At 42.4% G+C, this 27,766-nt stretch overlaps 3 protein-coding genes across 14 annotated transcripts in view; 1 reads left to right on the forward strand and 2 right to left on the reverse strand.

Moving 5' to 3' along the window:
- Positions 1–27,766, forward strand: part of LOC143366726 (dual specificity calcium/calmodulin-dependent 3',5'-cyclic nucleotide phosphodiesterase 1A) — a 143,083-nt gene that overhangs the window by 84,285 nt on the left and 31,032 nt on the right. The window lies entirely within an intron of this gene.
- Positions 6,841–13,656, reverse strand: Aglu2 (alpha glucosidase 2). Its single transcript, XM_076808059.1, has 8 exons — positions 13,476–13,656; positions 11,656–11,843; positions 11,267–11,539; positions 10,909–11,151; positions 9,701–9,886; positions 8,277–8,481; positions 7,436–7,769; positions 6,841–7,268 (listed from the first exon to the last, which is right to left on the reverse strand). The coding sequence occupies exons 1-8, from the start codon at positions 13,633–13,635 to the stop codon at positions 7,130–7,132; spliced, it is 1,728 nt and encodes a 575-aa protein (XP_076664174.1). The 5' UTR covers positions 13,636–13,656; the 3' UTR covers positions 6,841–7,129.
- Hbg3 (alpha-glucosidase) lies at positions 17,522–27,171 on the reverse strand. 2 transcript variants are annotated; one of them, XM_076808056.1, is made up of 9 exons: positions 27,072–27,171; positions 26,477–26,635; positions 25,014–25,351; positions 23,461–23,589; positions 20,551–20,964; positions 19,627–19,882; positions 18,326–18,521; positions 17,961–18,101; positions 17,522–17,822 (listed from the first exon to the last, which is right to left on the reverse strand). In XM_076808056.1, the coding sequence occupies exons 1-9, from the start codon at positions 27,154–27,156 to the stop codon at positions 17,741–17,743; spliced, it is 1,800 nt and encodes a 599-aa protein (XP_076664171.1). In that variant the 5' UTR covers positions 27,157–27,171; the 3' UTR covers positions 17,522–17,740. The 2 variants fall into 2 exon arrangements, with proteins under 2 accessions (XP_076664171.1, XP_076664172.1); XM_076808057.1 differs by lacking the exon at positions 27,072–27,171 and adding an exon at positions 26,895–27,054.

Consider the following 27,766-nt stretch of genomic DNA (forward strand, 5'->3'; position numbering starts at 1 on the left):
CCAAGTCTTCTATCGACTAATCTTTAAAACACTCGACTTTGAAGGGAATTATGAATAGTATTGGCGATTGGTTTGTTTTCATCAAGGTGAATAGTGTGTCTCTATATCGTTATTTTCTTAACAATTTTGTTAAGAACAGGTGTATGGTTCAGGCAAAAAAAATCGTAGGTTATTAACTCTTTGTGACTGAACTCTTCACTTGTTAAACTCTCATAGTGTTTTATATCTGATAAATGCAACGTCATTTTCAAGGATGAAGCAGTTACTGAATTTTGAGAAATGGTTCTGAAATCTGCGTAACATAACTTTTTTAAAAAATCCTTCTCATATCATAATTTAGAAAGCTTAACGAGTATCTTTAGGCATCGACTCTCACTATTGAATGACAGAGCAAGTAGTTACTATTGTTTCCGCGAAGGATTTCTTTTAACTGCTCAACTACTGGTACCATTACCTTATCGTGTACTTTTCTGTTCTGTTCTAAATAGAGCATACAGAGTGATAAGGAAGGTGAAGAATTGCTTCTTAACTAAATGTCTTGCTCCAGTCAATTTACAATCTGCCTTTCTGTAACCCACCTGAAATGCTGTTCTTGGGGACCTACGTTTGGACTCTTACAGCTGGATCAGCCTATACATACTCTTCAGCAAAAAAAGTAACTGTAAATCAGCCGCGAATATACTATACTTGTCTTTCACGAGGCAGATAATCATCGAAGAAAGTACCCTTCCCGCTGTATGATTGATTATGTATTAACTGTGATCAGATTCTAGCCTGACCGAGATTTTTATTCGGGATCGGGCCGTTTCACCTGATCGTCTAAGCGACCTACATTCACGTCACCTAACCCGAAAGAGGACCGGTCGTATCGAATTTGGAAGACTCGTGTTTCCGTGCGACGACAAGTAAGAGGCATTTTACTGATTCGTTCGACAGTACCGAAGCGTCGCGTTCTGCCTCACAAACCCCAAACTTTTCCTGGATTCGCCTCGATATTAAAATCTTTCCTCGAGTTCATTCGGCTAATGCCACTCTAACGGAAGTATAATAGAAGTTGCAAACGTACAACGCAACGCATTGTTTATCCCCTCGGCACACAATTCGAAAATATCCGTTTCAGTAAATTGAAATGTCAACTATTTCGGTGATTGACACTCTGCCACTTGAAACCGAAGATACGCGGGAAAGGTAATCAAAACTGTTACAATGGGATTGGTTGAGTTTCCAGCATGCCGGGACGATGTAAGAATGCTTCCGCGAGTATAAGATAGATACGGGCTCGCTAACAAGGTGAAATTTTATTGTGCTCGCCAGCGAAATTCATTCTTTCGGTCGGGTTTTGCGAGGCTGCCTGTGTGTGTGGTACCTATTACTCGGAGGGGCGATATTAATGGCCGTCGAGGAAATTTTCCAAGATAGTTATGCGAATGGGCATAACGTCCGGAATAAGTTCGCCGTCCTCCAAATTTGTTCTTGCACGAAGCTCGCGATCCCCGCTTCGATTTCGCGGAACTTGCAGCGATATATCGTGGCTCGGTACAACAATTACGTGGCAGTGGCGTGGGCTCTCGTGATTGCTGATTTATTAAGCCAGGTGAATGCAAAATTCAGCGGCTCCTGCAAGAAAAACTTCCCGACGATTTTAAATTTCCAACCGTTTAAACCGCAGTTCGTTCGCGATTCCTGCAACCGCCTGCAAATTAATTGCTTTTCGCGTCATTGTAGATTAGAACTTGTGGGGAAGGTAAACGCGTTGAAGGGCTGGAAATAAATCGTAGCTACAATGTTCTTACTCACGAGCATGAAAGAATTTTTTAATTTGGATTCGAAGCACGTCCTGCTGAAAATGTTTGATTAACAAGCAGGGTAAACGATACAGTAGTTGACCACCTAAGTGCTTCAGTTTAGGTAAACGCTATGGCATAAGTAACTTGAATGTTCTAAATGAAATCTTGTTATACCAGGCCGAAAGAAAAGTATCGAAGATGATTATAACACCAAAGGAACTTTGAAGAAATCAGTAGTTTCGATGTCATGTTATTATAAAGAAACACAAGTCAAAAGTATAGTTATTGACCGGTCGTGGTGTAGTTGTTGACCAGTTGCTGAATATAAAAAAGAAATGGCATCTATTTATGCTGTTCGACGTCGTCGCGAATACAGAGTCCATCGTTAGTACTTGTTATTTGATACGGTGGAAGATTTGTTAAACGGAAGAGGTGAAAGTCAGGCGCAGTGGTTTCCGATTCTTTGGATACCTATGAAGGCCCGCAAAAATACAGTTGGTGAGCATGTATAAATTTAGTGGAACTGGTGGAGACACTGTCGTAACTAACTTCCTTTTATCACTCCCGAAGAGAATTACTTTTTTTTCCACCGTTTGCTGCACTCGTTTTACGCGAATCCTGCAAGGAATGCACCTCGAAACACGTACGTAATTATTCGACCGTAAAACAGCCTCGTGGACTGTTGCGTTCTGTCCTCTGATCATTTCTCCTTGTCACATCGCTTAATTTCATTAATACATCGCCTGTTTAACATTTTCTTAATTCCTGTTGACTATATTCATTGACAATGCATGCTGCTTTCATCTGTTCCACGGGGTAACTCGTGAAACGCTTTCTATATCTTACGAAGTAGTCGCCCTTAGAATTTTCGTACTGCGGAGTCCATCATCGCAGCTTGATCTCAATTTAAGCCGAAACGGGAAATTATGCTCCCAGGATCGTCGGTGATAAATCATTGATTTATCGGAATAATATGTCCCAAACGCCCCTATTCAGCGAGCGTCGATACTTTAAAGCACATGCATAATTCATGGCTCCGAGAAGAGCCTGGTGAACTGCAGCAAAAATCGACACGCGTCGAGTTATCTTTATCACTTTTTATGCCTCCTACCTTGTTTATAATAGCCACTCACTGAAATGCCATTGAATCAACGAGGAAATCCTTGGACAGAGAAACTTTTAAATCTGTCTCTGCAGTTTCTACTCGTAGTAGAATTTATCTCATAGAAGATTACACAACTAGCTTGCATTCGCGAGGAGCAATTTTCATATGGAAAAGGAATCTGAACTTGAAATTATTTTTATAGCGATCCAAAATTTATCCTCAATTAGTACCAATCTGTCGTACCTAGGCCCTTTATTTGTATTTCGCATTTAGAGTTAATCTGCTGAAGTGACCGAGCTGTGAAGTTCGTCGGGTGTTTTTGGGGCGAAGCGTTTGTCATGATCCCGTGTGTGTGATGAACAAACGCACATTGTTCCCCTGTTCGAGCGGTGCTAGCCTCGACTCCGCTGCTTTCATCCGCAAACACGGGAGGCCGAAGAATTTCGCGGCGTATTAATTACACGTCGGCGTAATTAGGTTATTGATTAATTTCACCGCGAGTTGCTGCTCGGAGAGTAAATCACGCCACGAATAAATTCGCGCAGCCCCCGAAGCTAGGCGGAGTTATTAACCGCGTAATCTCGGGCGAATTACAGGGCGCCACTTGCTACGAACGAGTACACCAACTTTAGGGCCCCTCCGCTTCATTCGTAACAACCGATCCTTCGCGTTCTTATTCCATTTCATCAATTCTACTGTTGGATGCAAGAAGGGCCTCAGTGCCAAAAGACAGTTTCGAGAAAATTATTTGTAAACATTACGACGTTAAATATTTTTTATACATAGTGGAGTTGTTATAAAACTGTCTGTAATATTTCAAACTTTGACGTATCTCATTTGTAGTTGCATTACTACCATCGGAATCATGTAATAAATTAATCAGTGAAATTAATTAGCATTATTGCATGAAAAAAGTTTTTTTTTTTTTAGTATTTTTTTACTGTTTATTTCATACTTGCATAATATTTGAAAAAGATGTGGAAAATTGAAAAGATATTGTCATAAAAATAATCATAGGTCGTGTCATGTTCAGGTCCATGTAAGTTTGAGTTATTAGATACAAGTTAGGGTCAGTTGGTCAAAATCGATTCACAAAATTTACCACAGCTCTGTCAATTCTAAAAATACAGCAATGAAATTTAGAGAGCATAGGGTAGGTGCACCGTTTGTGGCCATTGCACTGCTTTTGGCCATGTGCATAATTATCTCATTTTTAAATGGCTTGCAGATGATTATTATGTGGAGAATTTCACACCATAAATATTTAGTTTAGTATACCGCCAGAAATATAAGGTTACATTTATTGCTTACACGGGAAAATATATTTTTTAAGAAGTGCCCAAAACTGGTACAAATCCTTAAAATGGTCACAAATGGTGCATCTACCCTATGCAGAAAAGAATGAAGAGTCTAATTATGCGTTTTATGCAAAAAGGGCCTGAGTGTCCCGAGGCCGTTCCTGCATCCAACGGCACAGCATTTAAATCACATCGAGCTTGTCTTCTATTCATCGTCACGGTATCCCATTTTCGAAGCATTCGAGAAACTCGAATACAAGAGAAGCATTTATTGCGAGTGTCACGAGTGCATATGTTTCTCCTGGAAACGCTAATAACCGTATGCTTACATCGACACGTAAGAAGTTCGTATGAAATTTCTCGGCCGATTGTGCAGTACGAATGATCACGCCGCGGAGAGGTGCGAGAATTTTAAAGCGAGCTTCACCGGGCATAAAATTTTTACAACGCCCATGCTGTAATGGTGTTCTCGCGTCGTGCTAATTCGACTGCTTGGCTGCGGGCATCCGGACGACCATAACAGCGATTCTCGAGAATGCGAACACAAAAAATTTAGCAGCCTTTCGTAAGGCGTGGGCGTTAAACGGTTTCAATTGTTCTTCGATAGCGACAAAGACTTCCCATCTCGGTTGCTGTCAGCTGTGGAAAAGTTTTCGCAAATTTCAGAACCATTAGGAGTTGGACCAAGTTCTGTGTGCTCCAAATTGTTCGTATAGTTCAAAAGAGTTGAATATTGGGCGTTTGAATAATCCAGCTTCGTACGCTGCTACGCTCGTTTCTGTTCGTATCGAAGATTGCCTGCCGGAAGAAGAATCTTTCCGGAAGATATCCCGGGCGAAATGGAATCACGGAGGCAGCTCGTAGTTACGGGGCAGATTGAAGCAGCAAACGTAAGGATTTGCGCTCGATGACAGGTGCTCAGCGTATAGAGCTCTGGATCAGATTACGGCAAGATATTGTAAACGGAATCTCTAGCTCTCAACAATCTCACGTATGCCGGAGATTATCGGGTCTTCCATCGTCTGTTCAGAGACGGCTAGCGAGACAACAGAGACGTAACGCGCCTTAAAAGTGAAATTCGTTAAAACGGGAATGCAGCGTGGGCTCACTGCCACGTCCAGATAGAACTGTTCTTCGCAATTTTGGTCCAGCTTGTGCTCGGAATTCCCACGGACCTTTAATTGTCGAGAACAAACCTGGAGGGTTTGGAAATTCTTCCTTCTGCCCTAGCTCTTTCAATTTTGCTCGGGAGAACTACACAGGCGTTTAAGGGGGGAGACCACTGTAATGGTCTAAAAAGTAAGGGTGTTTTCGGGAATTTTTTTCAACCAAACAAGGCAAGTAAATCAATATATTGCTTAGTACAGTTAATACGCACATATCGAAGGGTAAGAAAATTTTTTTTCCATCAAATTCATAAATCCGTTTTCTGTATACTCTTCGTCAAAATTTGCGCTGCGGCAAAATCGTGCTTCTCGCGTTGACAGTGCCCAGGCCATATGGTTAATCCGAATTTAAAAAGACAAAAATATTTAGAAACTAGAAGCCTACCTCTATTACATGACGATCAGAAAAAGTCAAAATCGCAAAAAATTACAAAATGACGGACCACTGAAAATAAATCATGTTTTCGGGATACAAAGTTGGGAAAATGTTGATTAAAAAAAAATAGAAGCCGGTCGTTAATAAAATTGAATAAAAAACTGATCGTCACGTAATAGCGACGGGTTTCCGTACAATAAATGCCCCTGCTCGTGTGAATTGGCGCATAGTTTTCTCTGTAGACTGTCAATGCGGTTGAAAAATGTCATTCTGAGGAAAACGCGTTCAATGTTCAGCGCGGCTCAGTCGCTTGACACCGCTTCACGGAAAATACTATTAATTTCTTCATAAAATATGGAAGGAGCGTTCTTGAAACGTACGTCTTTCAGAAAATGTAAAAAAGGAAAAATCGATTTTTCCGAATTTTTACAGTGGTGTCCCACTTAAGCTGCACGCGAGAATGTAAATTTTTTAAACCGCAGGCAACGTTATTAGGAGATTGGAGTGGATGTACAGAGGCGTCTGTTTTAGCGAATGCCTTGTGGTATCAATTCAAAATCAGGTTCCCTCTGGGAGCCTGGAAATGTTCGAACAATTACCAAGCAAATAGACTGTATTGTGTGACAACAAGCTGTCAGACGCAGTATCTCGCTTGATGCGTTCATATTGCAGATAATTATATCGCGCTCGTATCTGTACGGGCCACTTCTCTTTGAACGAAATTCAAGAATACCAATTGGATTGGTTAAACCAACCTTCGTCTATCTAACAGCGTAGATTGATCTGTGAAGGCAGCGTGTATTACTTTATTATTTCTTGCACGAGTTCAGACGGCATCGAGTGTCGTCACCTTCTCCCGGCGGTTGCGGTGGAGTTCGGTATTCTTTCTGAGTGATCAGCACCCACGGGTCGTTGTAAAATTCCGAGCAACAGGTGTTTAATAAAGTTACAGCTGAAGTATTACGAATTGCCAGGATTGTGCGTGGATCACTCATCGCTGATACGCGAAATCTGGCGCAGAAATAATCGTTGAAGTCCGATTATGTCTTACTGGCTTGTATATTTCTAGGATAAGGATGAAGATGGTGCAAGCTCGTTACTCAGGCACTTGTATCTCGTGGCGTAATAATTTATTATCTCTTTATCCGCGTATCGCTTTACAACAAATAACTGTTATCACAGTGGATTTATTTCGAAACTTATCATTAAAAAATGTAAACGACGTGATTGCTGGTAGATCTCACCCTTTTACGCGCTGATCTATGATAATTACGCGAATAGAAGGGGACCATGACAATTCCACTTGACAACCTAAACGGTGTAATCAGTATCGCCTACGTGTTTCGATGGTTGCCGGCGCCTTTAAGGAAGAAACTTATATGCTAAAAGGTTCACTCTTACGATCGCAAGAGCGAAAGAATCGCTGCGAATAAAACAGTCAGGATGGAGACACAGGCCGGAGTTGCCCCATTCGCGGAGAACAGAACTACAGACACCTTCGCAGGGACGGTGACAGATTTTAGATTCACTGGTGTACTGCAATGTAAACACCGGTTACGATTAGAAAGTCACACGAATGATTGTCGTACATTAATATTTAATTGCACAAAAGAATCTCTAGTCTTTTATAGCGAATTGTAATTGCAAGCGAAATCTGCGTTAAGGCTACGTTAATTAGAATTTAGCTGATTATGTTCACTTACTCTGGCGACAGGTTGGATCCGACATTGCTCATTTTGGTGACTGCCTTGGTAGCTTTCATTAAACCGGACACGTCGACCGTGATATTTGTATTGTCAGAGAAGTTGATTAACAGTGTCACTATTTCATTCGAGCTGCGTCGCACGACCGCAAGTACATTCGTGTTCAATACAGCTGTCTCTAAGTCGCCATTCTTTAGCGCGTCGGTTTTTCGCAAGCTCGTCAGTGCCGTGTAAAGTTTATAGTGAGACTCGGCGTCGGTCTTCTCTTGCGCCAGATTCACCGTTGTGTACTTCGAGTGAACGGGCAGCCATGTAGTACTATTCGTACTGAATCCTGTTCAACGCAAGTAACGTTAACGAACGATAGAACGCTCCCCTTCTGCGCAGGGTGTTTCAGAAGGGGTTAGTTAAGACCGTTACTCTTCCAAAATACCATTTAACTTGGTATATTCATGCCGTTTATTTTCACCCTTTTGGAACACCCTGTACAAGGATATTCGAATCATACACAGTAATACACTGTGTCGAGTTCGTACGGAGTATTGATACGCTTTGCTCGAGGTCAGCAGAATGGCAGATAAAGGAGTTCTTTCGATTCTATTTTCTAGACGTGAACACTACAGATCAAAGTAACCGTGAAGTCAGAAACTAAATTCTAGGGTGTCAGATGAATGGGGATGATGTCCACTTGCGTTGCGGAAATACGTGTACAAGCAACCATTCCGTGGAAAAGTGTAAAGCATCGTCACGCCGTTTCCTTATTCCCGAGGAATCGCGTGAATCGCGGAAAGTGTCGCATGTATCGAAGCCAAGGGTATGTTAAAATTTTTCGTCTGCCCACCTGCGCTTGTTGTGTTATTCCATTGGAACGGTGTTCGGCAACCATCGCGAAAATCGTATATTCTGAGCGTAGTGTTGTCCTCCATACCGATTTCCTCCCCGTAATACGTCACCGCCACACCGGGCAAAATCATCGCCAACATCGTCATCTGATCTGCCCTGCCGGGATAGCGGGTGGCGAGACGTACCCGATCGTGATTCCCCATCTATCGAAACCCATTATTAGTGTTCCAAATGCACATTTACGCGTGGCGCATGTGTAAACATTGAATTTTGCTTCGCTCGAGATTTCTGCACTTGGGGACTTTGCAGCAAGATGGGTGCAGCTCTATCTTTACCAACTTCGAATTTAGAAAGAACTGTTCATAAAATCAGTGCTTTGACTTAGCATTAAAATGAGTACACTAATTGAAAAATATATATTTTCACACAATAAGTAATAGTTATTGAATTGTTAAATTTTTATTTCTACTTTTGGCGAAAAAATATTCTATAATAAAAATATTAATATAGTAATATTAATATAGAAATATTAATATAGAAATATTAATATTAATATAGTAATATTAATATAGAAATATTAATATTAATATAGTAATATTAATATAGAAATATTAATATAGAAATAGTAATATTAATATAGAAATATTAGTATTAATATAGTAATATTAATATTAATATCTAGAAATCTCGGAAAGCTAGAAAGCTCGAAATCTAGAAAAGCTATCTATAATATAGAAATACTAAAATTTCTATGTTTATTTATTTGCAACAAATCACTCATTTGTTATCAGATTTGCGGCGTAGAATTCTGTGTACGTATATTACGCATCATAACTCCAAAACTGTCGCAAATGCAGCTGCACCCCTTTTCCTGCAAGGTCTTCAATATTGTATTATACATATTTCGATCGCTCGAGCATCAGATGTGAATCCTAGAAATTTCATTAGTGGTGGTGATCTTATTGTCAGCCATCTGCTGTGCCACCACTTCAATCCCCCCTTTTTCGAAGCTCTCTTTTCTTCGCTTCAATTATCCAATTTTAGAGACTACCTCGAGATAAGCATTTTCCAATCAGAACCATCAGTCCAATTCCAGTGGCAAAGTTTTTAAGTTCACCTTCTGGTCGAAGGTTCTCTCTAGTTGAAGGTTCCCTACCCCATTTTGAAGCAACGCTTTAAAGGTCAGCCAATTTCGAGCGCCCCAAAGCTTATTGCTAGACTAAAAAAGTTACTTTATCTTTCGTGTCCGTTTTGTTCGAAATTCGACAGTTTCTTAAGTTCCCAGTACTGTCCCCCATAGAAGTTTGGAAAATGAGAAATAACAAATATGAATACGTCTCCAGAGTTCGACTGTAACACGATCGAAAATGCCTGACCTTTGATTTCGTTAAAAATATGAGCTTTTAAGCAGACTCTACGTACCACCCAATTCGGCACTTTGTCCTTTGGCATCATTGTTATCCACTTTTGGATGAGGTCGTGAAAGTTAGTGGCCGTTGAATCGGCATTCGCGTCCGTTATGAACTTGAAGTTGAACGGCACGTTCGAGCCATGGTGGTAGTATTTTATCGTGTTTTCCCAACTGGTGTATGCCTCCGTCATTATCACCTGTATTTGCGAAACGAGTACCATTAATATTAATATCGGTTATTATGGAAATGGCGTTTATCGAAACTGCAACTAAGTAGTAATCGATGTTCAGAACTCCCGCGATAATTTGTTTCCGCATCACGGCTTCCACCTATCAGACGTATTTTTTTGCTGGAAGCCGATTGTGTTAACAGATAACACTATTATCGATCATCCTGCCGTGGAAAGCTAAGGAAAAGAATGATACAAACAAAAAATCACCGTTTTCATTGCTTGTCGCTTCAAGAGTACTCAATCGATAAACAACCGTTCCCGTTAATGTCGTAACATCAACGATATCGTTAATATCGAAATGTCGTGTGCCATTAAAACAAGATCTTGAATTAATCTGATCATTCCAGTCAGCGTTGCACAATATACCCGCCGTCTTCTCACCAGGGGTTCAATGAAACTGTTCACTTTTATGAATAAAAGTTATTCACGGGACTTTTAACTTTCAAATCGTTTCTTTTCTGTCTTAAGTTAACTTTGTACATTAACACTTTAACTCTGGTGTAAGAGTTCGGTTTTAACAGTTATTTTATGTTCGGTTAATAAAAGTTCTGGAGGATCATATACTTTTGAACAGATATTTAAGGGTAAAATGTTAAAGATAAGAATATTTTTATAATTACTGTTATTTAAGGAATTGGAAGCAGGATAAATATAGAAGTGAAAGCAAATTTGATTTTTATACAGTTATTTTCACGGAACGGTTTAAGGTTGAACTTCAGATCTATCCACCCCACAAAATTTCCAGGAAATCTGCATGTCACAACTTTAACTTTTTCAGAGCAGAATAAAAGCCACTGTATAACAAGAACTTTGTTCTACTTTCAAAAAAATAAAACTTTCTCATTTACACAGAAATGTGTGCAACAAAAGTTAATGCACTGCATTTTATAACTGCTTTCTCTGAACAGAGAAGATAATTGTCATAAAATAGTTATTTCATAATTAATTGAAAATTTCAACAGTTTCATTCGACCCCTGCTTCTCACCTTTTCGTCCTGTCCAGTTTGGTTCGCGTATTCGTCCACGAATACTCGCCAGCTGTTCACCAAGTCGTAAGTTTTAGGCTGGTCTTTCGTGAGGGTGTGATTCAGGTTAGCGTGCAGGCTTACATCAACGTTCGGTATATCAAATACAGGCTCGTCTTGCGTGACGTTGCTTTCGAACAAATGTGGCACGGCGTCTATACGGAATCCGTCTACTCCTTTATCCAACCAGAACTTCATCGTGTCCTAGGAAACGAAGGGAGAATAAGGAACACCGCGACAGTGGAAAAAGGACCGATGCGAAAGGTTTCGATGCACCCTCGAGTTAACAGCACTGGCGACGATAAAACGACAACGTTACCTTCATCTCGTCCTGTACATCCGGATTGTCGTAGTTCAAGTCGGGTTGCTGCTTATAGAATTGATGGAAATAGTATTGCTGTCGGACCTCGTGCCACGTCCAAGCTGAACCATTGAACACACTGACCCAGTTGTTTGGTGGTTGGCGTTTGTTATCCACCATTTTTCCATCAGACCAGATGTAATAATCTGCGTACTTCCCTGTCTTATTTATGCTCATTTGGAACCAATTATGTTGGTCGGAAGTATGGTTAGGGACCAGATCTAGGATAACCTGAGAACCGATGATCGCACACGTTTGGCTAATTACACCTGCTACCGTATATTCCCATTTACCGCGGCTTCACGCGTGCAATAAATATGAACTTTCTGTAACGCGCGATTGCATACCTTTAATCCGAGTGCTTTGGCTGCGATCACAAGGTTCTTGAAATCGTTCAAAGTGCCGAAAGTTTTGTCAATGTCCTTGAAATCCGATATGTCGTATCCGAAGTCGAACATGGGGCTTCGATTGATTGGCGATAACCAGATCGCTCCTACTCCAGAGTCCTTAAAGTGCTGCAGGCTCTTCGTTATACCTGTTGCAACCATATGGATAACCCGAGATACATAAATGTACATACACGAATTACTGTATGGTAATGTCAGTTACAGTGATCGATCGAATGTTTCTGCAGAGACGTTTCATTTTCCCCCGATTGTGTCAGTGATACTGATAGTTGCTATGTATAGTCGCTCGAAGCATTAGCGGTGTACGCTGATAAACTTCAATACCTTGATACATCTGACACATAAAAGCATTGGGCTGAGGGTGGGTTCGATAACGGAGGAACAGAAAGGTCTTATCGTTATTCGAATGCATTTCCCACGTTTCCGACGAAGGGGTAACCTAATGCGACGTATTTAATAAGAAATAACAGACCTTCGTGCCTTGTATTCATTACTTTACGACTTCATGTCGATTAATTAATGTTAAGGTTTGAATACACTTTCCAACGTGTCACGTTTTCGCGAACAAAGAGCACGGGAATCAACAGGTTGATATTAATTAAATAGTTTGTCAGCGCGACACTTTATTTGCGAACTATTCGTTCAGCACGAAGATTGTGGACATATACTGATGCGCACGTAATTCTTTTTGTTTCAGGTAAGCCACAAACGCGAAGTATTCTTCTACTGTCACTGTTCATGTTTGGTAACGTAAGTGATAATTGGGGAGAATTGGAAGTCATTGGACGTAATTATGGGCCACTGGCAGGTACCTACACTGTTCTACATTCTTCACAAAGTAAAGCTAACGGATTGACGACTGACAAAGTTCAGTGAATGACAAGAATGGTTCATCAAAGTCCTCAAAGTTCCTGGCCAGGTTTCCTTTGCTAACACTTTCTGTGTAGTCAAGACGATTCTTCTAATTACGGTGATGCATGCAAAGGCTACCGGCACGTTACATCACGTACGTCAAAGTAGGGAAGCAGGATGCCGGAAGCGCAATTACATTTTGTTACACTCCTCTCGTCCCCCTTTCCCATACGTAACGTCATCCTCACACCTCGCTGAACGTGTATAAAGTAGAAGGATAAAAGAAAAAAAAAAATGTTTTAAATTAACAATTTCTCTTCCCCAGGCATCGCAAAGCTCGGACAAACTTTTTAATAATCTCACGGATAGACCAACCACGTGTTTATTAGTTTACACATGCACGCGTGGTATTCGCGGATCCTGCTTCCCGCAATTCGACTCATCACCTTTTGATATTCTTAAAAAGTCCCCAGTACTCATTCTAAACCAAACGAATATTTGAAACTCAAATGACACCAGACAACCTGACATATCCCAGCATTGCAAAGTGCAGGTACTGACACTACCTCGGATACTCGCTCAAACTCAACTCCCCTTCGTACCAAATTGATGAAGATATGACCCAATAACAGCGCAATTCCTAACAACCAAATCCTACCCTAAAAATACACCTGACGAAACGCAGGACAGCGTTAATTTTCAGGTGACGGGCCAACGTTTTAAGAAAACGTTCTCCTTCGACCCGTGGACTGGCGTATCATCAGCCAGACTCTCGGAAGAAAAATCGTGTCTGAGCACTGAGCGTGTCCACATCCTTCGAACCCTTTAACCGTGATCCTAATCGTGAGGATCGACGAGATCCCAGAAACTGATACTGCAATATTTCAGCCAGCATCGGGCTTTCCTACCTTTCAGGTCCCCGACGCCGTCGCCATCGTCGTCCTTGAAGCTTCGCGGGTAGATTTGGTAGAAAACAGTATCCTTCCACCAGCCCTTGTTTTTCATCTGGGCGGAAGCCAGGGCGACCGCCACCAGCAAAAGGACGGCGATGTAGCCGATGCACCTCATGATTAGGATTACGCGCTGCGGGCACACGCCATCCGTTTATATGCGATGTTCCGCGATAAAAAAAACAACAGCGCCTGGCGTGTCGTTATCATTGGAACGCGTCATCGTGTTTCTGCATTTCCTGGATCGATCCACGAGCTTCTCTATGCACATCGGGCGCAGCCGGGTAAAAATTTAGTGCGGGGATGTGTTTTCACTGTAATCGTTGGCTGCTTTCGAGGGCTCTGAACCTCTGCACAGCCGCTGTTCGCTGAGTTCGAATAACCCCAGGGCGAACCTTCGTAGGAAAGATTAAAACTTCCTTTTCGAATCCAAAATCATTGCGCTAAAATGACGTTTGTAGTATCGCGTTCGGGTGGCGGTCTTCCTAAACGTGTTAATTAGAAGCGACAGGATTTCCTATAATTTATGGATATGGAAGGAGCGTTCGGTTTGAATATCAGAGTTATCGGTGTAGATTGTGAGATTTTCGCTGACAGGTAGGTAAACTTCACTTTTCCAGTGACGATTATTAATCTTTGTTTAGTGTATGACATACCTATCTGTCAAGGTGGAAGATTGTTAAATGATCTAATGGCACTCAGCTTTGTAACCTTGTTGACCGGCTGGCAGATTGTCGACGATTATTTTTGATAAGAAAAATAATGATCCATTCTTCAAGGAGAAAAAGTAATGAATTTATCATGGGAACGATATCATCTGGACGTGCTAATCAGTAAAGCTGCAGTCGTAACTTTCAATTTTGTAGAATGTGGAAATTCAAGCCGCTTGAAGATAACACTTGTAAATCTGCTTCAGATTCTTCCATCGTCTATTCGTGTCTCTTATTAGAAAAATGATTCAGTTTCGGCGACTTTGATACCCCTGCAACCTGGCAGAGAATGAAACATTTAAATGGACCATTACGAGGCCCTCTGGAATTTGCATCCCTTGCACGTTTGCAGTGGTAATCGATAAAATTAATATCCATGAGTTTTCATGCACAGACTGTAATTACGCTGTATATCCGTCCACTCTGGTAAATTTACGATTTCTATTTCTCGCGTATATAGAAATACTCCACTGGAATTTATTTCATCAAGCAGCGTTCTATTTTATTACACGCAGGTTTCAATTGAAATTCCTCGTGCGTGTTTTACGCTTAGAATTTTCAAAGAAAGAAGCTTTCAGGTAGCGTTGTGCTGTATTAACATTTTAAAAAGTTTCCATTTTCAGCGGAAGATCCTACGACATTTATTGTTCGAGGCACAAAAGTTCTTTAGTTTCTTTGCGCGAAAGTTGCAGCGAAGTTTTCGTCTCTGTGCATCTGTGGCACGCGGAAATACGTTTTTACCGCGCTCACTAAATTACAGAAGTTGGTTGGATTTTCACCGCGCAATCGACATCATGCGCAGCATCTTACTATCGAGTTCCGTGAAATTGTGCTTTACCCGCGTATAACGCTTTGACAGGAAAAACTTCAAGCAATAGTAATCTTTTTAAAAACTTGGGAATGTGCCACTGTCATCTATCTGAAAAACTGGAAAGCTACGAGCTACAGATTCCGCGCGCATCCGAGGCGAGTGGTTCTTTTTTTACGTTTTCATCGCGAACCAGAGAGGTGACTTGTGATCTTGTTATTCCGAGTGAATTTCAAGCAAAAATATTAGCTCCACACGTGTTTCGTTTTTGGCCAGCAGCATTCAGCTCCTCTTTTTTTAGCGCAAAGGTAACAGGCACACGTCTCGATTAAATTGTTACATTTATCCGGGAGAAAAGAGTCAAGACCCTTTTGGCTTACAATTAGGTTTGCTAACTTTTGGCTTACGCTTTATTGTTGGGCTTAAGAGCCCTCGAGAATAATAAATATGCCATTCTCGTGCAATGAACGATTCACTCCACTCCGGTTGCTCACGAAAAATGGGACGGAAGTCGCGTCCCAGAATCCACCTCCTCTTTCTATGTACGTACTCAGATCTCCAGATTGAATCAGCTGACGCAGCCAGCTGCTCCTAAAATTCGGAGGACTTCGAGAATCGCACGTATCGAAAGATTTTGAATGAACAGTAGGCGAAGTGCAGTATTTGGAATAACAGTTTGTTTAGGACGAATAAAAAATTACGGCAGACAATGGGAACGAATAAAACTGCATAATATCACAGGGGAACTAATAAACTCTCCACTTAAACTTATACTTCAAACTCTCCGTAATAATAAAAAACAAAAAGTAACTGAAACTTTGTTCGAAATGACAGGAAGTATCGATTTCGTTAAGGTGCAAGGAATTTGGAATACCTTATTCCAATTTACCGTTGCTTTGTAAACTTCAAAATTTTTTTGTTAAAATTGGACTTTGAAATGCATACTTTTACACATAATGGAGATAAACGATTATTAACAATGACGCGTTAAAATTGCATAAACTTAAATGCAATTAGTATAATTGCTTCATATCTCGTGCACTGTCAGCGTGAAAAAGTTTGCAGTCGAAAAGTACTAGACATATTAAATAAACATTCAGCGTTTGCATCGCAGAAAGGTTTCAGAATCAGTGAACCCTCGATGGTTTGTTCACTTGTATGATTTTCACGATCCAGTTTTAATTAAATGAATTCCCATCAGGAACTGCACAATATAATAATATTTCATACTGCCAGAGGAGAACGAAAACATAGAAGTGGAGGGAAATAATATTGGGGAAACGGTAGCGCGAAATTGAAGTATGAATGATAGTAATTAAAATATCGTTTGTAAGAATAATGAGTTGAGAAACTTTCTTCAGTTTAAATTCGGCTGAAACTATTGGTCCAATCAAATTGTAGATCCGCTTCCATCTGGCGGCTCGATGAGCTTCATACCCTTCGGGAATAAAACTTCGTTCAGCGCAAAGTATCGTAGTAGACCAGATTGTCTTGGGCCGCGATCATTTTATTCCGCTAATCTACCGAACTATTTATACAAGCTATCGTGGAACGAGGAATAAGGCAAGAGTAGAATGAAATTTCGACACTCGCTTCTCACACCTAATCAGCATTTATTTTCAATAAACATGTACAGCGTGCTGGCTCGTTCTATTCGCAACTAATGAACATTTAAAAGAGCGTATCTCGGATACTTGTCACCAGCAGCGAACGCTTTTCCGCTTTGAGAACGTCTGCTTTAAGAAGCTCAGCGCGGAGCCTAGCTTTCCTCGAAATGCTCTCGCATCTCCGTGTATCCAATTCCGTCGCTTGTCACCCCGCATTTGGAACGAAGCTCAAACGGGAAGGTTAAACAGCGAGTCGGTCCACGGAGGAAGGAAATGCCGGGGAGCAGCAGCCAGCTGCCTTTCGGCGGGCGCGAAAGAACTTTGGAAAGTTGACGAGCGAACGAGTGAAATTCCATAGCTGCGCGGAGTCGGGCTGTCGGTTCGTGAACGCGAGCACGCGAAATCTGGCGTGGACATCCGAGATTCTGCGACGATTGTAATTGGCAAGCGGATTGACAGTGGCTGTTGCGTCCTCGGTACAGTCGGTAGAAGCAGCTTCCATCAATCGTCGCTCTTAGGCCACGTCTGCCTTCGGGACAAAAGTGAAAGGTCCGCGCGATTGGATCGGGTACCGAATTCGACCGAATTTCGAGCGTCCAGACTCGCTCGGCCTCCGGTTGTATTCTAGACGAACGTTACGTGGAACCAAGGTGAACGGTGATCCCGGATCGACCAGCCGTGTAAGCTGGATTCACGTGAAGTCTGTGTGGTTTCGGCCATTCAATGTGTCGGCGATATTCTGTGCAGTGTCTTCGTAGTGGTAGGAACTATTAGTAGGCGTTTGGAGTTGAAGGTAATCCACGTTGATGCTGCATTAGGAACGTTGATGGTGAGGAGCTATAGCGGGTCCTTGGGTTACACTTAGTCCTATACTAGGAATTTTGATCGCTATCTATAGGAGAACTTTATTCTGAAGAGAAATGTACAGCGCAGCGTACAAAAACAGTTTCCCGCAGAATTATGTACGAGCTGGAAGCAATTTATTATTTAACAAACGTTTGCTGCAAACCGAGACAGCAATTGTACTGGGAAACTTAGCGAGATACTTTCGATGAAATGGGAATTCCAGTAGTAACGTCGGTGTTAATTCGACCGTTCTCATTCCATGTTTTTAAGATCGATGTAAATCACCGCACCTGCCGCGGGGATTTTGACATGCTTGATATCGGCCAAGACTGATCTATATTTGCAAACGAACAAGGATTATCATTATAGAAATTAATTCCAGGAAAGTGTACGTGTATAGTCGCGCCGATTTATGACGACCGGCGAGGTTTAGATAAATCGTGCGGTATTGCATTGTGCAAAGTGCACTTACCCCTGTTCAAAATCAGTGCTGGGAGTTGCGTAATACAGCTTCAATCGGCTAGATACGTTATCGAACGCTGATAAATCAATCGTTTCTTCTTCGCTACCGAGGTTTATAACTGCGTAAATAGATCCGTCCTCCACGGTTTCCCTGAAGAAATTACGAATAGTCTTTGTGCACGGTAGGAATCGGTGACGCAAATCGATAACAACGCAATCGGTCGTATCGTAATTTCTGACGATCACCGGAACAATAGTATTGCAGCGCGCTTACGACACGATCGCGGCATCGTCTCGATTCGCCACATGCCGCTCTATGAACTAGTTAACAATGAAATTAATGTCGCAGCGACCTGTTTAATATCGAACACTTACCTGGAGAACGCTAAAACGTTCTCGTTCAACAGCTTCGTAATTAAGTTCCCTTTCTCAGCGATCGGCGTGTTCTTCAGCGTCGAAACTGCTCTGTAGAAGTCATAGTAGGAGTTGTTGTTCATCTTCTGCGTGACTAGATTCACGGTTTTGTAATTTTCGTTGATCGGAAGCCAGGTAGTCGAGTTCGTGGAGAATCCTGCCGCACCAAGATTAGGTATTAAGTTTATATCGGGAATGTTGAGGAATGCTAGCGCAGACAATGAGCCTAATGAATAAAGTGTATATAAGCAATTGCTTTTTCTTAATATTTTACTAGGAATTGCTTAAATTCATGCGAATAAAAACACGAGCATTTGCTTTATCTTGTAGGAATACCTAAACTGCCTAGGAATTGCTTAAAGGAATCGCTTTTCCTTAATTTTTTAAGGAATTGCTTAGAATCGAATGAATAAAAGAAGCAATTGCTTTTGCTAAATAAGCAATTCCTTAAGAATTTTTAAGACTGCTGCACCCCATGCTAGCATTTGCTTAAAGGACCAATTTACTTCATCAGTATGTATTAGAGAGAAAGCGTATGAATAAATGGTACATGAAGCTCTTTAAACGATAATTAATTGCAGCCGTTTTAAATTCATATATGTATTATACAGGGTGCAACAAAATTTTTTCCGTTCCTTAAAGGGGGTGATTTGTGGAGTGATTGCAAACGATTTTTGGGTAACTTCTCGATGGTCGGCGATTCTCCATGAAAAGTTTCCTTTTCTGCATGCCACAGTCGTAATTTCGTTTACGCTGCAATAGCCTATGGAAATGGCGCACTTCTTAAACATTGGGAAAGAAAAATTTTATAATGCGCGAAAAAAAATGCCAAAATGAAGATTTTCGAAAATTATATCTGCAAAGGCGGGCGCGAGTCAGGAGCACTGAACGCGAGCGAGCAGGGGTAGCCCGGGAGAGAGTGCGCACGTTACCGGCAGTCACAGCTACCTTTAACTTATACGGTCTAGCAAAGCCACCAATTTACGATTTTTATTCATATGAAAATAAGAAATTCCTTTTTTGTTTAAGTAATTGCTTTTTAAGCAATTGATTCGGCTAATAAGGAATTGCTTGTAAGAATTGCTTAGTTTTTATTCGTCAGGCCCAATGGGTCGGATAGCTGGATGCAAATTCCATTTGAAAGAAATAAAAGTTGAAAGAATATCCAGCAAAGCCCAATTTCACCCTTCCATCGTGGATACGTATTCTGACCCCGCCACCTCAACTCGATCGTATGATCCCTTGAAAAATGAAGGACTCACCCGCCGAGGTATACATGTTCCACTGGAACGGCGTTCTGGCCGGATCTCTGGAGCTAGTCTCGAAACCTTCCCTGCCAGCGTTGCACCCTTGCGGGTCCACCGTGTCCTCCCACGATATCCACGTGTCCTCCATGCCGATCTCGTCGCCGTTGTACGTCACACTGATGCCCGGCAGTAAAAGCGTCATCAAAGTGACCGCGCGGGCTCGTTCCTGACCGAATCGTGTCGCCAGCCTCGACTTGTCGTGGTTACCAGCCTGCACAGACAATGTTCACGTTTTGTTCGTCCTCTCGCAAACGATTGCTCCCTCGAACTATGTACTTTCCTCGAGCCACTTGTATTTCTTTTTATTCGCCGGACATGGAATTTCACGACCGCACTGACGTAGCGATGCAGAGAGAGAGAGAGAGAGAGAGAGGAGCCTGGCGGGCGATTCCGCGCTTTCTGGCAATTCAAAGAATGCGAATCGCTCTGGCCAGGGCGTTGTGTTGTTTTCTAAGCGTTTTGTGGACACTTTGGGGCTCGTTCGCGCGTTGCCGCGCTCGCGTTCTGGCCTGTTTGAAAGCGAGCGCGGTCTTCGAATTCGAAATAGGTCGGCGAACGGGGTGGCGTGTTTCCGATCGAACGGGTTCAACCGGCTCTGCTCGAGCGACGCCTCTGGGAATTCGATTTTCCCTCCCCCGCGGCGAAACTGCCAAACGAGGGAATTTGTTTTCTGCTATTTGCTCGAGCGTCGAGAGACGCGTGTCGCCGATTGATTCGCCCGTCCCGTGGCTTTGGCGCGGCGAATGTCGATGGATGAGCGTGGAACTCGACGAGCCACTTTGAAGGGCCAAGACCGAAGTATTTCGAGGTACGCGAGGCGACCGTTAGCCCACAGAGAGCCGGCAAATAGAGTTAAAGGTGTAATCGATTGGGACTTACCACCCAATTAGCGGTACCCGTAGGTGGCATATTCGACATCCAGTCATCGATCATCCTCTTGAAATCGGAAGCCGTCGAGTCATTGTTCATATCTGCGACCAATCCAAAGTTGAAGGGGAAGTGAGCCCCAGCCTCGTAATACTTCATCGTCATCGAGATGTTCGCGTAAGCCTCGATCATCATCACTCTGCTGGGATCCGTGTACTCGTCCAGGACACTCCTCCAGCCACGTACAATCTCGTAGGTTTTCGGCTGATCCTTCGTGTACGTCTTCAGGGTGTATCCGTAATTGTTGGGGTCGTCGGTGTCCCCTGACAGCGGCTCGTCCAAGAATCGGTCGTCTTCGCAAAGGTGAGGCACGGCGTCTATCCTGAAGCCGTCTACGCCTTTATTCAACCAGAACCTCATGATGTCCTGTAAAACGTACGAAGCATCGGGTTACCGAAGGACTGGAATTTGAAGGGTGTTCGAGAATATCGATAGGGTAGCTTGTTAGCTATTAAACGACCGTACGTCGACATTCAGTGTGACAGACAATGGTATGGAATAGTATAAAATATGGTATATTAATAATTATATTCTGTTAGAAAATTTCCCCCAGTCACGAAGACGAAATTTGACACGGTGAATTCTCTGTTTCATTCAATCAATGATTACGTTCACGGCATGGGTTCTCTCGAAGTATTCCAGTGAAACGATTTCGTTCGTACACAGACAGCAGTGGTAGCCTCAAAGGATTAAACTGAATGTAGGTAAATCGCACAAGTGTAACAGAACGAACAAGAGAAATGTTTTTTGCGAGGTTGATGTGATTAACCGAATGAGTCCTACCCCCTATGAATAGCGCGACCACGTTTCAGTGAAATCCACCCTATTTATGCAAATTCAGTGAAATTCTGCCAGCTGTAATCGAAATTCTGAATATTTCAAAGTCCTGCTTACTAGGATCTAGCCCAATGTTTGTGTTCAGTGCATTCGGAGAAGTCTTAGTCTCATTATTTTAATACTAATATTCCCATCTGCCGCTTCCTACTACCATTAAATTCGAGATATTAAAATTCAAATGAGATGCGTAACTTTGGAAAAAGTTGCGGAATTCTATCGACATCTGGAATGGATTCAGGTCACGCGAGGATTTTCGATCATATTATACTTATTCTATAGAAGGATTTAGAAAATTTGAATTTTTCTTGCATGAGAACGTAAATGTAAGAGCGAATTCGGAGGGATTATTAACGCGAATTATCTTCCCGAATGTTCCGATAAAATTCGCGCACTTCAGTTTGCAATTGTTTGTTTCGTAATCGGGATACGGGATCCCGATTACAGAATTAAATGAAGGCGGAGCTAGTTTTCGCGTTCCCTTGGCGCAGAATTCTTTAGCTGTGCTCACAAGTAACGATTCAACGTGACAACTCGCATTCCGAGATATAAAATTGCTTGATAAGAGCACGGGGAACGAATCAAAGTCACGTTGAACTAACAAGTGGCTCGTCGAAACTATGACCGCCACTAATTCCCGTCCTTTGTTCCACTTTTCCAGTCTACTCGCGACGACGTTTGAACAGAAATTCTGGCGGAAGTAATCACGGCAATTTCAACGTGGCGTCGCGGGAAAACGCGAGATCGTGATTAATATCGCCATTTTTCCGTCACTCTCCTGTCCGCTGGTTTCTTACGATGATAATTACAGCGTCTCTGCACATTATCGATAGCGTCTTTGGGAGAACGATCAACGGACCTCGCCAAGGATTTATGAGCTATTCGTTGACAAGTAGCGTTCTGCGAAAAAAATGGCAGGTTTGCTTTTTACGCGAGAAAAACTAGGGACAGGCTGATCGTAATAATTTTCTACGGCTGGCGCGACAGTCGCTTCAGCGGTTGAGAGATTGAAAAGGGCTGCGACGAGACGTAGTGTATACAAGTAGAATTGATTTGCAGTCCAGTGACGATCCTATTAATGCGACTGAATATTCTCAAGGTGGGATTTCCAATGCGCGGCGGCCGGCGGCGAGCGGCGCATTGGAAATCCCAGCTTCACAGGTATCGTCTAACGGCAACGCGATAAACAAAGTGGTAGATATCTCTGCCAATACAGTTTGATACTTCAGCGCTTTTTGTTTTAGTACCTTTGTGTTTTCTGCTTTGACATTTCTGAGTATCTTAGTGCAAATTCCCCATTTCTGTGAATATTTAACGAGGTACGTCTTCACGCCTAAAGACTTAAGAGTTAAACGCAAAGGGTACAGTAATTGCATTAGATGTTTGTGTCAAGTGTATTTGTAGAATCGTTAATATCTGCCGATCGAAGAAGCTGAACTCTTTATTGGATCAAGTTGCACAAGCAGCTCGAAAGTCGAACACTGATTCGAAACGGCTAAAATCCCGATACTCGATGAAACCGATTCGAGCGCGTGATCGCTTGATCAACGCCTTACGTAAGATCCAGGCGTGGTTTTTACAAAGCGCGATTTCCCCGATAGCGATGAAAATAGTTATCTCGGTAAACAGTTTCGCTATCGATATAGCTACACGCGTTTCAATGAAATCTGTTAAGAGGCTATTCAAATAGATGAGATCATTCGATACTGTGCCTGAACCCAGTATAAGGAATTTAATTCTACATTTATTACAGATTAGGAATTGCCTTTACCGAAAGGATGAAGTGGCGGATAAAATGAAGCAACTTTTCCTTAAAAAAGATTAGTGCGATTATCGAGTTAGGAGTCGTTGTCGTGGCAGCACGATTTTCTTCAAAGCTAGTATGTATGCCAATCCGAAAGAGCTCCTTACTAATTTTTTAACATTTAAAATAAAGAAGAAATTTCTAACGTTTCGAAGGCAGCGTCAATTTTTCTCGTGCTGATTTTTCCGATGAGTTTACAGACACCCACGATTCGTGATACCTACATGCATCTCTCGTACAACGTTTTCGTTATTGTAGTTCAGATCTGGTTGTCCTGGTGCGAACTGGTGCAAGTAATATGCCTGTCGCTCCTCCCGCCATGTCCAAGCTGGGCCTCCACCGAATACGCTCACCTGTGCGCAGATATCAGTTTACAAGTTTTTTCCGAAATACACAGGAAAACACCGGTTCTTGTTAGATCACCGAAATTAAGCATCACGGGGCGGTGTACTGGGGAAAGATGGTAGGGAGACCACCTTTCTCCCGGTGCGCTGCTGCTGCTGGGACCCGAAGGAGAGAGGAGGGGAAAAAATGGGACTATAGTTCGTTGGGCAATATAAGCAAAAATAAGCTTGAAACGCCATCCTGCTTAAAAACACAGGAAAACAATAAAACATAAAACATAACATACTCAGGAAATTAAACAAATATACTCGCAGATACGTTCACCTAATCATAATTGAAGGAACGTGGGGTTTCTCGAAACATTAAGTGGCATTAATAGGTGACGATGTACGTACAGGAATTATTATTTGATGATCTGCAAACTTTCAGCTGCTTTACTAGTGAAATATCAAGTAGGTAGTAAATGGATTATACATGCATGCTTCTGATTCAAGGAAGAATACAGAGTCGAACGAAACTACATTGCTCGGCTGTATATTTGCAAAATACAGCGTCAATAAATATACAAAGCGTGTAATCATCGTTTTTTTTAAAGCACACGAAAGCAACGAACAAAGCGGATATTGGTTTTACAAAAATTTCGAGCAGAATATGCAGCTTTTTGCGAATAAATGTGTGGAAACGTCCATTCGCGTCTATTTCGTGTATAAAAATTTGGTTGGGCGGATGGAAGTCGATAGGAGATTTAATCAAAGGAATGGGAAATGGACGGTGTTAGTTGTGCTTTTCGATGGGAAGCATGTTAGATCGCTTTATCAAGTATTACGTGTGCGCGTTGTGTTGCGAGCAAACGGGATTCGACGAAATGTGGGCAGTTACTGTCAGATTAAATTTTTCAGGAAATTAAAACGATTTGAATGGAGGTGAATGGGCGCGGATAACGAAGTCTCTTATTCACTACTTAGTCCCTTAGCTGCTCTCTCGTGCCAATGGCAATTGAAAAACTCTTTAAAAGTAATCAACTGAAATTAGAATGCAATTTAAATTTCAGTCGATCGTCTACAATTATTTTCGTAGAAGAAGACAACCTTGCAGAAGTAAACGTGTCTTCTAATCAGTAGATACTTAACAAATAGGAAACAGAAGAAAACCTTGGAGGATACGTATAGAAACCGTTTTAAAATATTATTTTCTTCGATAATTGAAGTTCGAATCTGTACTCAATATTCGCTTGATCAATTTTTAATGTCACCCGACGAGAGATTTAATTAGAATATACTGATGTAAAATAATTTCAATACAACTTCCTCGATACCTACTGAAAACTTCTGTGGCAAAAGTCGATGCAACCCTAATACCAACGGGGGCCCGTCTGTCAGACGTGTAATGAAATTTCATTCACTTGCCCGGCGTGTAGTCAAACGAGACTCACCCAATTATTCGGCGGAACGCTGGTGCCGTTTTCAAGCACCCGCCCTTCGCGCCAAACGTAATAATCGCTGTATGGCTGTATGTTCATCAAGCTCTTCTGGAACCACTCGTGCTGGTCCGAGGAGTGGTTGGGGACCAAATCCACGATCACCTTCAAGAATACCTCGTGAGCGAGCTTCAGCAAATCCTCGAAATCCTCCATCGTGCCAAAGACGGGATCGATGGCGCGGAAGTCGGAAATATCGTAGCCGAAATCGACCATCGGGCTTGGGTAGAAAGGAGACAGCCAGAAACCGTCGATGTTCGATTCGACCAGATGGTCCAGCTTGCTCAGGATGCCTGCGGCCAAAAAAAAAAAAAGAAGAGATCGATTCTCAATAGAAATTTGCCTTTGCGGTCAGCCACTGTTGCTGAATACTCTCCCTTTTTTGCAGCTGTCCTCGGTTAGATAATAACAGCTTCATTCATAACAGTTTTTACTCGCAAGCAAGCTGTTTAAAGTTGCTTCGCTCCGTTATCGAGCGCAGATGGTGCGAGATGAAATATTCTAGGTAGGATCTGCAGGTAAACACTTTCTACGATTCTTCGTTTCGATTCGAAAGGGACAGTCTTATGATTAGTAAGCTTAATAAGAACGTCTGTCATTGGTCGTTATGTATATAAGCTCTTTGCGTAGCTACGGAAACGTGGCATTTCTAGTTGACATTTCCACATTTCTTTCGTTATTTTCTGGTTCAACGATATTTTCACTTTCATGTCGTACAGGGAAATATTCTTGCCGCTTGCGCGATCGCTCGTTTGCTCGTTATTAGCGCACCTTATTTCCCGCGCAGAGACCTTTATGCGGAGGATATTCGTACGAAATCTTGGGGAATAATATTTCTTCCATTCCTCTGCATTCAGTCGCGAGTTACGAGAATATCCGCTAAATATACAGCTCTCGCAATAGGGAATTCTTGACAGTATTAAGGACGATATTATTTCTCGAGGGGGCGGGTAGGAAAAATCGCGAGTGGCGTCAGAGGGACGTGTATTTTCTCTCAGGATTGCTCGAGCGTCGTGGCGACTGAGACCCTTTAGCAGGACACGTTACCCCGTCTTACTTTCGCCCGCGCAACGAGGCACCACCGTGCGTTCCGTGAAAATTTATTTTCCCTCCTTAAGCTGCATTAACTTGGCGCTAGCCGCGATTTCTCCGCGCTTCACTCCTCTTTTCTCAGTTAATACCTGCGCGCTTAGGTGCCCCTGTTAATTACATTCGCGACATGCTTCTCTCGTCACCGTTACGCGATCGCGAGGCTAAATGGATCGAAAGACAGCGTGCAGTCTTCGTCCGACCCGTATTAAGCAATCTACATGGGAAGATAACAGTCTCGCGAATAAAACGAGCACCCGCCGGAACAATTTTGCGAAACGCTGACAACCGGAGACGAAATGCGATGGTAGATAAACAAGCCTGCTTACCTTTAAGATCCCCTACGCCATCCCCGTCGCTGTCCTTAAAGCTCCTGGGATAAATCTGATAAAGCGACATGGTTCGCCACCAGTCATCGTTTCCCTGATCCAGCCCACAGACCAGGGACAACGACATTACGCAAAATACTATTACCGCTCTCATGCTTCCTAAACACGTAGAGAACAGACGCCGTTGAATATGAAATTAGCCGGTTAATTAATCGCGAGAGGTTCTGGGCTCAGGTCAGCCGTAATATAAATTCAACGCTCGGTCAGGTTCACTCGATAAACCAGCGAGCTACCGATTTCGTGGCGACGCGATTCGTGCACGTTGCCGGCAAGCAGACAAATTGTTTTTAACTGAAGCAAAGATGATTTAATGCGCGCGCGCGCGCGCCCGACACTACCAAGTGATCTCGTGGCGTACCGTTGTTATCCTAGCAGCATGCACAGATTTGTTTTGGACATTTGTTCGTTCTAACGCTGTCACAACGATTGCGGTGAAATCCGATGACACCGTCCCCCTTTTATAGCCGCGTTGTGTAACTCGAACGTAGGAGGGTTTAGCATTTCTGTGCGGCCGCGAATGGCGGATGCTTCCTACCTGCGATTAGCGGATCGACCGTGTGAACATTTATCGGGCCACGCCGATCCGCTGTTTTGTCGAGAGGAAGAGGCTTCGTTATCATCCACACATTTCGACCGAGATCTGGTCCAACCGATATCGATGATAGTAGATACGCTTCTTCACCTGTTTCGGCGATAAGGATCACTGATCATATCCGTTCCCTCCTCCTTCCATTTCCTATCGTAGCGACAATCGTAGTTTTCGGTGGAGTGACTTTCATCATTGATTAAACGGGATTCCCAATAGCATGATTGTAGACGTTCTTCGATTCACATTACTTTTAAAGTAGCTGCATTACCGCCTCAGGAGGCAGACATCGTTGGCTGTGAAATTATCTTTCAGGAGGACTGAAGGGCTCGTGTTTGCAGGACTCTTTTATTTGCTCTTGGCAGGATTATTTCGGAGCACTGTCTGGTCGGTGGACGAAGAGGGAGAATATAAATTTGAGAAGTAGCAGTTGTCGCTTTAAATTTTAAAATTAGAAATACGTCTCTGCCCGGTGCCGGGTCATTAAGTCTAATGATATTAAGGTATTCGTAAAGATATTGGGATACTGCAACGTATACTATGTAGGTAATTTGATAGTCATGAATATGATTGATTTGAACATTCTAATACTATAGTGTCTTTTCTACAGTGTTTAAAATAGATTTGGACACTTATCAGAATTG

Source organism: Andrena cerasifolii, chromosome 3, assembly GCF_050908995.1.
Source record: "Andrena cerasifolii isolate SP2316 chromosome 3, iyAndCera1_principal, whole genome shotgun sequence".
Classification (NCBI taxonomy): Eukaryota; Metazoa; Arthropoda; class Insecta; order Hymenoptera; family Andrenidae; genus Andrena; species Andrena cerasifolii.

Coding starts and splice junctions, on each gene's coding strand:
- Aglu2 (XM_076808059.1), bottom strand. CDS start 13,635: ATGAGGTGCATCGGCTACATCGCCGTCCTTTTGCTGGTGGCGGTCGCC. Junction 11,152..11,266: donor ATGTACAGGACGAGATGAAG/GTAACGTTGTCG, acceptor TTCGTTTCCTAG/GACACGATGAAGTTCTGGTT. Junction 9,887..10,908: donor AAACTGGACAGGACGAAAAG/GTGAGAAGCAGG, acceptor TCGCAAATACAG/GTGATAATGACGGAGGCATA.
- Hbg3 (XM_076808056.1), bottom strand. CDS start 27,156: ATGATAACGAAGCCTCTTCCTCTCGACAAAACAGCGGATCGGCGTGGC. Junction 25,352..26,476: donor TGGCGTAGGGGATCTTAAAG/GTAAGCAGGCTT, acceptor TTTTGGCCGCAG/GCATCCTGAGCAAGCTGGAC. Junction 20,965..23,460: donor ACGTTGTACGAGAGATGCAT/GTAGGTATCACG, acceptor TACGTTTTACAG/GACATCATGAGGTTCTGGTT.